General features: G+C 33.2%; 2 protein-coding genes across 3 annotated transcripts in view; one reads left to right on the top strand and one right to left on the bottom strand.

The window, feature by feature from the left end:
- The window catches only part of LOC114330718 (RNA-binding protein 45), a 39343-nt gene extending 31264 nt beyond the window's left edge, over window positions 1-8079 (bottom strand). The window contains exons 1-3 of one of the 2 annotated variants that reach the window (XM_050654196.1): window positions 7994-8079; window positions 6911-7090; window positions 1519-1627 (exon numbers count right to left, since the gene is read on the bottom strand). In XM_050654196.1, coding sequence (XP_050510153.1) covers window positions 1519-1627; window positions 6911-7076 — 275 coding nt within the window. In that variant the 5' untranslated portion in view covers window positions 7077-7090; window positions 7994-8079. Of the gene's footprint in view, window positions 1-1518; window positions 1628-6910; window positions 7091-7815; window positions 7963-7993 lie in introns of those variants that run through there. The other variant, XM_050654197.1, reaches the window with a different exon arrangement.
- A 58-nt stretch (window positions 8080-8137) lies between these two features.
- Window positions 8138-13970, top strand: LOC114330739 (zinc finger protein 271-like). The gene is made up of 4 exons (XM_028280160.2): window positions 8138-8242; window positions 8383-8514; window positions 10550-10908; window positions 11146-13970. The coding sequence occupies exons 3-4, from the start codon at window positions 10875-10877 to the stop codon at window positions 11748-11750; spliced, it is 639 nt and encodes a 212-aa protein (XP_028135961.1). The 5' UTR covers window positions 8138-8242; window positions 8383-8514; window positions 10550-10874; the 3' UTR covers window positions 11751-13970.
- The last annotated feature ends 944 nt before the right edge of the window (window positions 13971-14914 follow it).

The raw sequence follows: 14914 nt of genomic DNA, 5'->3' as shown, positions 1-14914 counted from the left end.
ATTGATTTGACCTTGAAATGGCCTTTACCTGACGTGGTTGAGCTCAACGGGCCCCAGTTTTGTGATCAGGGACCCCAAAAACACCCTAATATACTTTTTCACAGCGATTGTGTTGATTTATCTTGATTTGACCTCGAAATGACCTTCAGCTACACGTGATAGAGTATGTATATATCCGAAATGTATTTTTTTGTAAACCTGTATAATCAAAAGAATATCAATATTTTAATTTAAATAGACAACTTTAAAACACAGACAACTGTATTCACAGTAAAAGTTTCAAAAGATCACACATTACGCTCAAAATAGGAGGTAAATCTAGCAGACGAGTCGTTGTGACTTCCAAAATATGACAACACCGCTGGAAGTGACAACGCGCCTTGAACTACCCTATATATGGAAGCCATAACGTATGCTGTACGCTTCGGTATATACGTATATATATACAAAATTTATTTTGGTAAATCCTTTCCCCTCAATAGGTAGACCCATTTTATAAGCCCCCCTTTTACCAAATACACAATTTTTAAAAAATAATTCCTAGTAGAAAAGGTGGAAGTCGGACAGCCTCTTCTGTATACCGGAAGTCACAACTTAACGTGCATCAATATATATATATATATATATATATATATATATATATATATATATATATATATATTATCAGGTCCAGAACTTGCTTTTAGATCAATCTTAGATATAAATTCAAATACATCTAATACAGTAATATCACAAATTTCAACACAAAGATTATTATCAGAGTTTACAGCTAGATAATCTGTATTACTAGTAACATAGGTTGAATTAAAAATTTACTAAACAAATTTGCTATATTTTGGGAATTATCAGAAGTTATATTCTCATATTTCATTGTGTTTGGCAAATCAAAACATTTTCTTTTATTACTTACATAATTCCAAAAATCATTTTTTATCATACATAGTAGTTTGTAAATTATTTAGGTGAATCTGATGACATGTTTTGTAACAATCCCTAAATTCTTGACACAAATTAGAAAAAAGATCATAATCCTTCTTAGATCCTATCATAACCTAAATATTCATTAATAAGGATATAATTAGCATTTTTAAAGTAAAAAATCATAGCTAAGAGAGTCTAAAATAATATTTGCAATAATGTCAAAGGACAAGGCTGGATGATAGCTATCACATTTTAATAAAGATTGATCAGCAATTTTTAAGTTTATGTTATTATTTATACTAGAAAAAATAAGATCTAAGAAACCCCCATTACAGTTTGGTAATTGTGTCACTGGACCAATTACATCCAACAACTATTTAACTATGAAAGACAAAAACTGTCATTAAAAAACACAGATAATTCTGGGTTCCGATACTCGTAGTTGTTTAAGAGATTTTTTAATCAGAAGTCTTCAATTCAGTCTTCTTACAAAGCCTCTTTGATAACGGGTAAACCTAGAAACACGTGCCAGGGGATGGCAAGAGACTCGAATTGAATCAAAACGAAACTGTCTATTTTTATTTAAAAAACACTTACTTATGCGCAATCATTACTTTTAGGGGTCTTCCACCTAAGTTGGTACCTCTCATCTCTTCGAGAGCCAGAGCTGCATGTGAAGTTTTATAATATTTTACGTAGAATATACCTGAAATGTATTAAAACATGTGTTAGCTACAGTTTTATTTACTAGTGGACATTTAATGGTGTAGAACGGGGGTTCTCAATCTGTGGTACATGTACCACTGGTGGTACATTTCATTAGGTGCGGTGGTACACAAAATGCGAAACCACAGCCAAAATCCAGCATATTTGTAGTTAATTAAATTACCTACCTCCATAGATACTTCAGTTAGGTGGTACCAAAAATAATTATAAGCATTTTGGTGGTACATAGCTCAAAAACATTGAAAACCACTGGTGTAGAAGAACAATTCAAAATTTAAGAGCTTTTCTCTGTGTGTTCTCACTGCTAGTAGAATACAGTTGAGTCCGCGAGTCTTTACCCGTGCGTCATTAATACCTAGCGAGATAAAACACATACTTTTTATCTAGCATCATTCTCTTCCACGCATGAAACTCATGACAAACCAGCTGCCGTTTGTTATTAAGTAAAAACACATGTTATTTTTATGAACCATCTAGACTCAGTGCATTGAAAAGAGACAGGTACAAAAAAGACGATTCGGTATGTTTTCATATTTTAAGCACAATTTGTTTGACGTTTCCGCTTTGTTTACTATTGTGGCTGTAAATCAGTTGAATTTTTTGCGGTTTTGTCGAATTTTTGGGTTTTGAAGTTTCTTTATATTACACAAACAGTTGTTTTCACAACTAATTTTATATTGGGCTTTGAAATTTTAAGGTAAATAATTATATTTTGGCAATTAATATTTAAAACATACAAAGCTAACGTCATTCACACAGTAAAGAAATGATTGTGTTTAGATTTCTGTCAAAGTGAATAAAATAACAAAAATAAAATATGTTATTGAATTTTTTTATAAATTGTTTATTTATTTATTAATCAATAATAATAAAATAATTTATTAAGCTACTTCAAATGTAGTTGTAATTCTGCACAAAAATTTTGAAGCAAAACTTACATTTGACATTCTATATACAGTGGAACCCCGATAAGTCGGCCCCCGATAACCCGGAAGTCCGGCTAACCCGGACCGATTTTCATCAGACAAAAATTTAACAAATAAACAATTTAACAATTTTATCAAATAAAAATGTATGTAGGCCAAATAATATTTCAGAGATAATGTGTATTTGTGTAATTTGAACACATAAGTACAATAGTAAAAATGATTCATGCACACGGCGGCAGCCAGAGCGACCGTCTCAGCTTATCGGAAAGAACAGACACCTGTCTGTATTCCTTTTTCTTTATTTATGTCAAACTGTCTTAGCATTGTTTAAAAAAGACGTGACTATTTAAAAATTCTTGTATTGTGTGTAGTACAGCCTATTAATCACTTCCGTTCTGTAATGTAATCGTGCTTCAGATTGTGTTTGCTTTGTCTACGTAATGGTAACAAAACGTAAAAATGTTGCAGTGACAATGGAAAAGAAACTAGAAACATTAGGTAGGATTGATAAAGACGAATCTTTAAAATAAATTTATTGCAGCATCATAATATGATATTATGCTACCATAGGTCTGGATCCCGCGTATGAAAAAAAAGTTGATTAATAGCAAGCTAAAAATTTATTAATAGCTTAAGGGTGTCTAGTCGGATAAACTTTGATATATGAGAACACTGGAACAGGGGCAGTTTTAATTGTGGAACAGGTCAAAAATTTGGAACGGTCAGAACACGAAAATGGCACATTTGTTTTGTCCGACAGAACAGACTTAAACTCTCCGAACAGAGATTAAACTCTCATGCAAAAATCAGACTGCTATTTATCACCTGTCATAATTCCTGTCATTTGACATATTCTACATGTTCCACTCATTAAAATGCCAATTTGGTGATAAATAGCAGTCTGATTTTTGCATGAGAGTTTAATCTCTGTTCGGAGAGTTTAAGTCTGTTCTGTCGGAAAAAATACATGTACCGTTTTCGTGGTCTGACCGTTCCAAATTTTTAACCTGTTCCACAGTTAAAACTTCCCCTGTTGCAGTGTTCCCATATATTAATGTTTGTCCGACTAGACACCCTTAAGCTAATAACAAATTTTCAGCTTGCTATTTATCAATTTTTTTTTGTACGCAGGATCCAGACCTACCATATTATGGTGTCGGTACATCTCTACAGTATGACTGAGTTTTTTACCAAGAAATGAACAAAACTCTACACTCTATACAACTATACGTAATTTAGATGTGTACTGTGCATATGTGTTTCATGTTTTTGTAATTGTAATGGAGGTTATTTATTAATTTTTACTATATTCTCCGGCTAACCCGGATTTTCGATAACCCGGATCGGCCGCGGTCCCGATTAATCCGAGTTATCGAGGTTCCACTGTATTTGATAACGTCAAATTTTATAATAAAACCCGTAATCGGAACAGTAGCCACTTTCTGTCAGTTGTTGTTGCGTGAAATCGATTTCCGACTTATTTGGTATGCTTTAAATGATGACGCACAGGTAAAGATTCGCGGACTCAACTGTAGATATGTTCCTGATTCTAGATCAGAATTTTTCTGTGAGGTCAGCCAGACACAAAAATTTTTAGTCATTGGTCATCTGATCCTGCAGAGCTAAAGAATCTGCAGGAATGATTAATACTTCAGAAGATTTTTTGGAAGATGTAAATTTGCGTGGGAAATATTAAAAATGGAAATCAAAACAGATGCAATATTCTTTAATTTTGGATTTTATTTGGAATCAGCTTTGAGGTTAGAAACATTTTCCTTAGTTGGAATTTTTTTGACATGGAATTTGAATAAAAAAGCTGTTTTCTGTAAGTGTCAATAAATGTTGGATGGAAATGAGGGAAAGAGCAGACTAGGAAGGAAAAGACTATCGTGGCTAATAGTCCTGTCGCCAGGGGGGGTACAACGGCCTCGTTAATTCAGATGGACTTACCCAAGTTTTTTTTATGTATTTTGACCCGTAGAACACGAATTTTTTGGGTAACAGTTGATCCGGATGTCGATAAGATTGTTATAGACCAAGAACTTGAGGAATCAAATAACAGCGATTTTTGGCAAAACAAAACAATATTTTGTATTTTTTGGGTCATTTTAAGCAAAAAATATTTCTACAAGTTTTTTAGTAGGATGCACAGTTTTCGAGATAAACGCGGTTGAACTTTCAAAAAATCGAAAAACTGCAATTTTTAAACCCGAATAACTTTTGATTAAAAAGTAAAACAGCAATTCTGCTTAGCGCCTTTGAAAGTTCAAGTCAAATTATGTCGGTTTTGATTATTTGCATTGCTAAAAATTTATTGTGTTACTGTTAAACAAAGCTACAAACAACTAGTGCGTGAGTGATGTTTCTATGATTTCTCATTTAAAATCGAACGAGTAGGTAGAATAGGTACTAGTGCAATCAAGACTATTTCTACGTTACATGCGTTAAAACGCATGTAAAAGCACGGGAAACCCTACGTGTTTATAGCTTTGTTAAACAATAAAAAAATAAATTTTTACCAATGCAAATAATCAAAACCGATATAATTTGACTTAAACTTTCAAATGCGGTAAGCAGACTTGCTATTTTATTTTTTAATCAAAAGTTATTCGGGTTCAAAAATTGCAATTTTTCGATTTTTTTAAAGTTCAACCGCGTTTATCTCGAAAACTGTGCATCCTACGAAAAAACTTGTAGAAATATTTTTTACTTAAAATGGCCCAAAAAATACAAAATATTGTTTTGTTTTGCCAAAAATCGCTGTTATTTGATTCCTCAAGTTCTTGGTCTATAACAATCTTATCGACATCCGGATCAACTGTTACCCAAAAAATTCGTGTTCTACGGGTCAAAATACATAAAAAAAACTTGAGTAAGTCCATCTGAATTAACAAGGCCGTTGTACCCCCCCTGGCGACAGGACTATAAGAAACATCTGACAATGGACAGGGGCACGGTTCTTATACTTTATTACGGTTGTCTTGTCCGATGGTGGTGGGGAGACTTATATTTTTGACTTTACGTCACAAGAGTTTACATTCCCATATTTTTAAATTATTTTCGATCATTGAATGTGTGTTATTGTGTATATATGTGTATTATTTGTGTTATTATGAAATAATAAGACAAATAGTACACATTTTATCTTATACCGGGTGGTGAATCGTACAAAGGGCCATAGCTAGGAAACTCGATGTAAAATTCTGAATTGTTGAATTCCTGCTTCCCTAATTATTCTACATCAAAAGTCATGAGAGAATACTTGTACAGAATTAAAATCTGTATTAAAATCAAAAGTTAAAATTGTTCTACGATTTAAATGCATTCCAAAATTTTGAAAAATATGATACATTTGCCACAATAGGTATGCGTGTAAAAGTAAGGCCACACGTTACCATTTAACTGATAGTGCTCACACCATTGACTGAATAAAAAAATCTTTATTATTAATCCTTTCTCCGCAACTGAGGGTATCTTATCAACTGTATTGTTTTTAAACAATAGATGATAAAATGAAAATATTGACAGTTCAAAAATGTGAACATTATTGCATTATGTGTGGCCTAAGTTTGGGCTGAAAACTAAAATGTATTACATTTTTACAAAATTTTGTTTAATTACGTAGACCAATTTTAACAGTTATTTCCAATACAGATTTCAATCCTCTACAAATAGTTTCTAATGTCTTTTGATGTACAATAATTATTAGGGAAGCTGGAATTCAACAGTTCAGAATTTTACATTGAGTTAATGCAAAATTTTGACGCATGTCAAAATTCTCAATGTGTTTTAATTGTATTCATTTTTTTCGAATCCTGAGAAAACTAATAAATATTTTTGAAAATTTTAAACTCAGAATGAAAGACTACATTATTACCGAGGGCTGAAAGTCCCTGAAAACTTCTATAATGTTTATTTTAATAAGTTACAGGGCTGAAAATAAAAGAGAAGTGTGATATTTAATTTCAAATATTTCATTCAAAAGAAACTTTTTATTTATTCTAAGGGGCTTTCCGCCCTCTGTAATAATGTAATCTTGCATCCTGCGTTTAAATTTTTCTAAAATACTTGGTTTTCTCAGGATTCTAAAAAAATCATATTACGATTCAAATGACAGTAAACTCTCGTGACGTAATCTCACCCTTAATGTTCATTGGTTAGTCGATTTAGGCAACTGTAGTAATGTCTAAGAACCGTGGGACACGGGTACATTTTGAACAGCTAATAAGAACAGCTGAAGACAGAAAATAGTTTGCAATTGTAGTAGCCATCCTCCCTTGAGGAGATGGCACTTTAAGAAGAAAAAATACTCAAAATAACTCTAAAGAACATACCTCTATAGTCGCCAGAATTCCTGTCTTTTACAGCCCACACATCCTTAACATCACCAAACTTATTGAAAGCATTTTTGATATCATCCTCCCTTAAATCTCTTGCCCCCACTACAAATAGTCTTGAGTAAGGTGCATCATCTTCATCAGCATTTCTTCTGTCACTCATTGTTAATGCAGTAGCTAAAATAAAAACAAAAAGGTTAATACATAGTTGTATTTTATAAAAATAGTTGGAATTTCTGAGTAACCGAAGACTCAATCTGTAAATCCAATATCGGATGGTAAAATGTTATATCCACTCTATTCTTCTTTATGATGCCGAAGCTTGGACTGTTTATGTTGCCTTAACCTTTCGACTTCAACTGCCACTCACAATAAAAGATTATTCTCCATATGCCAGCGAAATATTAGACCCATAAGATGGATCATATGAAGGACGTGAGAGTGGCATTGCCGGCACATAAACAAAGTTTGTCAAAACATGAAAGGCACGTTGCTAGCAGTCAATAGGGTTATGAGAAAGTTGGACGCTTACGGCGAATTTTGAAAATACTATGGACCCATCATATTTATTACAAATGAAATGATGTTACACAGAATGGTGAGACACTTGTTACCACCATTAAAAGGAGAAATACATACAGCATTTTTGGGGCATGTACTTGGAAGTGATAAGTATGAGTTGTTGCAGCTGATCATGAATAGTGAAATCAAAGGAAAAGGGGGTCTTGGTAGAACTTCATGTAATTATTTACCTACACAAATTAAAACAAAAGCAAAAGAACAGGATAAAGTGAACTACAAGACTATCTTAGAGATGTCACAGAACAATAACTCAAGGCGACTTTGTATTCTTAAAAAACATTAGGTACTTAAAACTACAAGAGGTACTCAGGTACTCATACCTTGTCAGTCTTAGCAAGTCCTTACCACCCCCTCATCTATGGTCCTTACTTGTCAGCAAGTACTTATAATACATACAGTATACAGTACAACTAGAACACTATCATATGTATTCTGAATTTTCTAGAAATTGTATCAACATTTTTCCCTATAAAATATTAATTTTTTAATTGTTATTACCTTTTAAAATAATAGAAAATTAATTTGGCCGCCTTCCTATGTCACTGCCACATACAAATTGTCAAATTGTCATTGTCAACAAACAGTTGTCACAACTGACAATGACAAATTGTCAAGCGACTGCCAAGTTGTTTGACAGATCTGTGATCAGTTGATAAATATAAACAAAAACAAAAAGTTCACAAATTTAAATTTTGTCATTTAAAAATGCATACTAGCCAAACAATAAAGCTACTAAACATTAAAGAGGTGTGTAGACTGTGTGCCAATAAACAGGAAACATTAACTGGGATATACACATCTGAAAATAATGATTTGGCTGCAAAAATTAATTTTTACTTGCCAATAAAAGTAGATACAACCGACAAATTACCTCTTAATTGTTGCAGGAAATGTGCCTCGGCTGTAATTGCATGACACGATTTCTATCTAACTTGTTTAGAGTCTGATAAAACGTTTAGAAACTATCAAATTTGTGATGAAGAGTTGATTTCTACAGAAGTCGAAAGCGGAAAATATAGGTAATTATGTATTATATCATTTTTATGCGTGAATATGTCTTACTCTTACTTAAAGTAAATGATAAACAACTCAATTACCCCTTAGCCCGTATTCATCAACTATTGAACATTCAGACCATAAGTGAGAAGCTTACCTTTCTGAGCAAGAGTTTATACTTACAATAAACACAATCAAAAACCAAAACATCCATAAAACTACCTGCTCATCCTTTGACAATGTATTCACCAGACATCCCAAACGCAAGCTGCCCATTCCTACCAACAAAACTGCTGACCTCTGCCAGCAACAAACTCCCTGAAATATGTCAACATCCTGGAGGCCATTCAACTTTATTTTCGACCATGAGATAAATAACTAACTTCAAGCTTTGTCATGCACAGGGAGAGATAGTTTTACATATTCCATATAGCTGTCCATATTTTGGACAACCTTTTAGACTAAACTTTTGTATTTCAATTCAGTTATTCATTCCTAACAAAAATTAATTCTGAAAAGGTCCACTGTAGCACCCAAGCCTCCTTTGGCCACCTTCTAAAGACAACCTCCTCCACAGGAACAACATCCTTGACATTGACACCAAATACCAACAGTGCTGCCACAATGAAACCAGTGGCACCATCCACAAAAAATAAACCACATCCTAAAGAGGCGTTAGACACCTAAAACAGAATATAGTAGGAAATATGAAAGATTACCCACGAGCGATCATATTAAACACATCTTTTCTATGGTCCAGAAAATAATAAACTAGTACCAGTACTATAAGTACATCTTATCTAAGTATTACATATACTTGTGTTGACCAATTTTTTTTTGACACAGTGACAGAAAAATACAGCGTGTTTTATATGTTCGTTCATGGGTAATCTTTCATTTTTCCCACTGTACAATACTTTAATCCATGGATGATATCAAATACTCTTGAACCCAATCGACATTGAGGCTTACATTTATCTAAAGGCATTTCAGCCTTCCTGCTGTTTGCTTTTGTTTTCTGTATGTAGTTCACTTTTATTTTACTTTTTATTCATAGCTTTGTCCATAAAATTGTAAAAATTTTCAGTGACAAGCATATTTCTATTCTATTCTATTGTAATCTATCAATTATGGTGTTTCTCTTCTCACACAAGTGGTGTTACTTCTAAACTTTTCTTACAGTACAGCTCTCCAATTGTAACGTGGCCAGTGAGGCAAACATTTCTGCATCAAATATACAAGCATTCTAGTCAACGCTCAACTTGAGAGAGGACTTATTATTGGCTATGTCAAGATCAGTGAGCTGTAGTTACATTTATAATAAAACAACACTCTCAGAGAGCAAATTATTCTTTCCATAAATATATTCTTTGATTTTTGTGAACAATTGCAAGCACAAAAATTGGAAAAAATCCTTTGTAAAAGGTATAAAATTTTATTAAAATCCCTTTAAAAAGCTACATCACAACAAAACGTTTTCGATTTTTATAAAAATTCATCATCAGTGTTAGATAAACTGGATGCTAGCTGAGCCACCAAAGAAAAATATTCAGGTAAAAACCCTTTAAATATAACATAGATGCGTTAAAAGTGCATACTTTAATAAAATGCCTTATGATGGTCACATGACAGTTGCCATTAAGTCATTGGAATGTAAACAACTCAATTTGGATCCCATGTGTTGGGAAATTTATTGCATTACCTTAGGGCATTATCCTAGTTGCCATGTGACCATCATACGGCATTTTATTAAAGTATGCACTTTTAACGCATCTATGTTATATTTAAAGGGTTTTTATCCGAATATTTTTCTTTGATGATAATTTTTTATAAAAATCGAAAACGTTTTGTTGTGATGTAGCTCTTTAAAGGGATTTTAATAAAATTTTATACCTTTTACAAAGGATTTTTTCCAATTTTTGTGATTGATGGTATACAGCCAACTACAAAAAAACATTTTCTTTTCCTTGTGGAAATTGCAAGCACTTATAGTACCTACTCCTGAAATATGAAAATACTTGAAAAATTATGACTTCACCATAAATTTTTAATTTTTAGCACAGAATCTCCACCAACAAATGAAAAATACCTCGAACCTGATCTTTATGCCCAAAATAATGCCTTGAGTAGTGAAGAAGATGAGTCCGAAGAAATAAAAACTGCTGATAATAACAATACAAACATAGATTACCTCCAAGTTGTAGATTTATCAGCCAAGAGTTGTATATTGTGTCAACTGAGCTTTTCAACAAGAACAAAACTAAAAAACCATGTGTTGGAAGTTCATAATATAAAGCAAACAAAACTGAGAAGAAAGAAAGTAGAAGTTAATGCTATATTTGCTTGTACTGTTTGCAAAAAAAGTTTTACGAGAAAGTTTGATATGCAGAGACATGTGTTAAAGAAGCATCCTGAAAGTAAGAGAATATTTTGTTTATTTTAATGCCCCAGGAAAGGAAGCCAAAAAAGTACTTGAAAAAATGTCTGCCAGTAATTTTTCGAAATTTCAACTGCTTTTGGCTTCATTTCCTGTGGTATAAAGGTGGTATTCCACCACTACCTTCTGTACCTACTCCTCTGCATAATTACTAATTTGAAGAAATGCTTTATCATACTTTTCAATATTTTATTTTTTATAATCTCTTATTTTTTAGCCTCAGTGGAACCATCAATCAGGTCCCAGAATTCCGAATTATTGAAAAAATGTAAAGTGAATGACTCAGAGCTAAGTTACTATGAATGCGACGTCTGCCACACCAAATACAAATCAAGCTCGAGTTTCGTTCTACACTACAACATTCACATAAATAACAAATTACATTGTTGTCACCTATGCGGGAAGAACTTCCAAAGAGGCGCCCATTTAAAACGGCACGTAGATCGTCTACACTACGGTATCCGAAGGTACTCTTGTGACTATTGCGACCAGACTTTCACCAGCAAAACGACTAAGGATGAACACCTAAATACTCACACCAATTCGAGACCTTATATGTGCGACACCTGTGGCAAGTCCTTTAGACAGTCATCCTCGCTGTATGTTCATAAAATGTTTCATAAAGACATCTTTCCATTTTCATGTAATGTTTGTGAAAAAAAATTTCGACGGATGGGGGAACTGAAGAAGCACAAGTTCATACATACAGGGGAAAGGCAGTATAGTTGTGAAGTTTGTAAGAGGCCGTTTCGTTTAAAACAGGATTTAAAAAGGCACATGAAGACACATGCTGGTGGTAAGGCTGTAGCTGTTGCCGAATGAAGGAACTGATGGAATTCTGAGCACGAGTATAATCAAAAAGTGATTCTTTGTTTAGTTATCGAGGAATATCCATGTCTAGAGAGAGACAGACATATACTTTATTGATACTATGGACAAAAAGGATATCAACCGAAGTCTTTTAGCCAATTTACAAAATTACTAGTAGTATAATGAATAAAATTGTTTTTTTTAAGATTGTGTGTGTATGTCTGCAGAGGTTTGGCTTCGAACTAATTGTTCAGTAGTCACAGATCATATTACATAATTATATATTACTGTACCGGGTGTCCCAATTAGAATGGCTCTCGGCCATATCTCAGGAACCGTTTATAGTATAGCTTTGAGAAAAAAATATTTATAACTAAAGTTGCCTCGGGAAAAGCCTGGAAATTATTTTCATAATTGTAGGTCCACCGCTAGAGGGCGTAATTGAATATCAAAAATTAAAAAATCAAAATTTTGCAAAATTTACCTAATGAAAGGGCACTGAAAATCCAATCATCGTATTCTTCATAAAATTCTGCGCATATTTGATATGACATGTTTAAGTCTACCTTTGCAAATAAGAGGTGGGAGTGAGTGGGAACCTTCTTATGAAAAAATGGCTGTAAGTCCGGTTCTGCTAAATTGAATTTTGCAAACTTGATCTTGTTGAAAACAGCTCTTTTTCGTCAATGTAAGTGTCTTATTTTCGAAATAGCCTAATAAGTAATATGCTAGCTAGTAGGCGTTATTTAATTATTTTCGGAAATCTAGCTTTCTTTGGAGAATATTAAATACAAGTATGCATTTTTAATCCTGTATTACAAAATTAGACCAAATTAGCAACATGATACCGGAAACGCATGTCGATACCTTTTTTCTATCTCGAGATATCTTAAGAAACGTGTAAATTTTAAACAACTGTTAATGTCATCGATAAACGATGTTAAGGAAAAGTAGTGTGCTATGGAAAAAACAAAGAAACATTTTCCAGATGTAAACGTATATGATTAATTAAAACAACAATAAGACAAACAATACTACAAAATATAACAAATAAATAAAAGCAATTACTTACTTAGTGACGACCTAAATGTTCAAATTGTTGCCCATCATTTACTCATTCAAGAGTAGATTGAACAGCAGTATCAATTTCTGCTTTCGCAATGCTTTGAATGGCGTTTCGTGTATTCTCTATTTTTTCTTTCTTTCATAGCTTCTAGATCATGTTTTCTCGAGTAATGGGCCTAGCGGCAAAAACAAGGTCTTTAATCCGTCCCCATAAATAAAACTCTAAAACAGTTAAATCTGTTGCTATTCAATCTACTCTTGAAAGAGTAAATGCTTGAATCGAAAATGATGGGCAACAATTTGAACATTTAGGCAGTCACTAAGACTAAATAAGTAAATAGTTGCTTTTATTTCTTTGTTATATTTTATAGTGTTGTTTGTCTTATTGTTATTTTAATCAATTATATACGTTTACATCTGGAAAATGTTTCTTTGTTTTTTCCATAGCACACTACTTTTCCTTAACCTCGTTTACCTGTGACGGTAACAGTTATGTTTAAAATTTACAAATTTCTTAAGATATCTCGAGATAGAAAAAAGGTATCGACATGCGGTTTTCGGTATTATGTTGTTAATTTGGTCTAATTTTGTAATGCAAGATTAAAAATGCATACTTGTATTTAACATTTTCCAAAGAAAACTAGATTTCTGAAAATAATTAAATAACGCCTTCTAGCTTGCATATTACTTATTAGGCTATTTCGAAAATAAGACCCTTACATTGACGAAAAAGAGCTGTTTTCAACAAGACCAAGTATGCAAAATTCGATTTAGAAGAACCGGACTTACAGCCATTTTTTCATAAGAAGGTTCCCACTCACTCCCACCTCTTATTTGCAAAGGTAGACTTAAAACTTGTGAGATCAAATATGCGCAGAATTTTATGGAGAATGCGATGATTGGATTTCCAGTGCCCTTTCATTAGGTAAATTTTGATTTTTTAATTTTTGATATTCAATTACGCCCTCTAGCGGTGGACCTACAATTATGAAAATAATTTCCAGGCTTTTGCCGAGGCAACTTTTGTTATAAATATTTTTTTCTCAAAGCTGTACTATAAACGGTTCGTGAGATATGGCCAAGAGCCATTGTTATTGGGGCACCCGGTATATAAAAAGACTTAATAAAATAGATATGTAATTTATTAATAAATAACTAAAAACAGTGCATTACCTTCATTGTATTTTCTTTCCTTTGAGCTTATTACTCTTTTGGAGTTTTTTCTTTGTTCGTTGTAATATTTCTCTATCTCTGGTGTTTTTTCTGGTGTCATTTTGAATCTTAATTTATTCCGTTCATCATCATCATCATCAGTAGCTCGACAACCCTTTTTGGGTCCTGCTTGTTCTAGGATTTTCCTCCATTCTGTTCCTTGCTTTGTTCTTCCAGTGGGCAATCTCAAGTGTTTTCAGATCTTGTTCCATGTATTTAAGTTTGGGTCTTCCCTTTGACCTTCTTCCTACTGGTGTTTGCCTCATTATATGTTTCGGTGTTTCGGTCTCCAACATCCGTTCAACATGGCCCATCCAGCGCAGACGTCCGATTTTTATGGATGTTATGACGTCGGGTTCGTTGTATGCTGCGTATAGTTTAAAATTATATCTTCTGTGCCATACGTCATTTTCTTTCACTCCCTTATATATGTGTCTGAGGATTTTTCGTTTAAATATACCTAATAAGTTCTCATCGCTTTTCAACAGTGTCCATGTTTCTGATCCATATATAAGGACCGGTTTTATCAGGGTTTTGTATATTTTGCATTAATGCAAAATTTATTCCGTTCGTCTAGTTTTATTTTACATTCCTCATCGAGTCATTCGTTGTATTCATCTTTTACATTATATTTCTATTACTGGCTTGCGCTGCTCTGATCATAGTCTCTTATTTTATACCGCTAACACGACTTTAAGATTATAGCAGCGTAGTCTGCTATATCTAGGGCCTACGGTATACAAGGAAGGTAACAGGGCCAGTGCTACGCTTCAACCGCCTATTACCCCTGGTTTTACCCGAAGTACTCATTTTATAGACATTTTTAAAAATGTCTAGATGTTCTCGCCGGCACTAGGATTTGAACTCCAGCCTACCTGCATGGAAGTCAGACATCCTAC

This window comes from Diabrotica virgifera, chromosome 6 (genome assembly GCF_917563875.1).
Source record: "Diabrotica virgifera virgifera chromosome 6, PGI_DIABVI_V3a".
NCBI classification, from domain to species: Eukaryota; Metazoa; Arthropoda; class Insecta; order Coleoptera; family Chrysomelidae; genus Diabrotica; species Diabrotica virgifera.
Note: the sequence above shows the minus strand (reverse complement) of the source record. Positions and strands in the feature narration are given on the sequence as shown.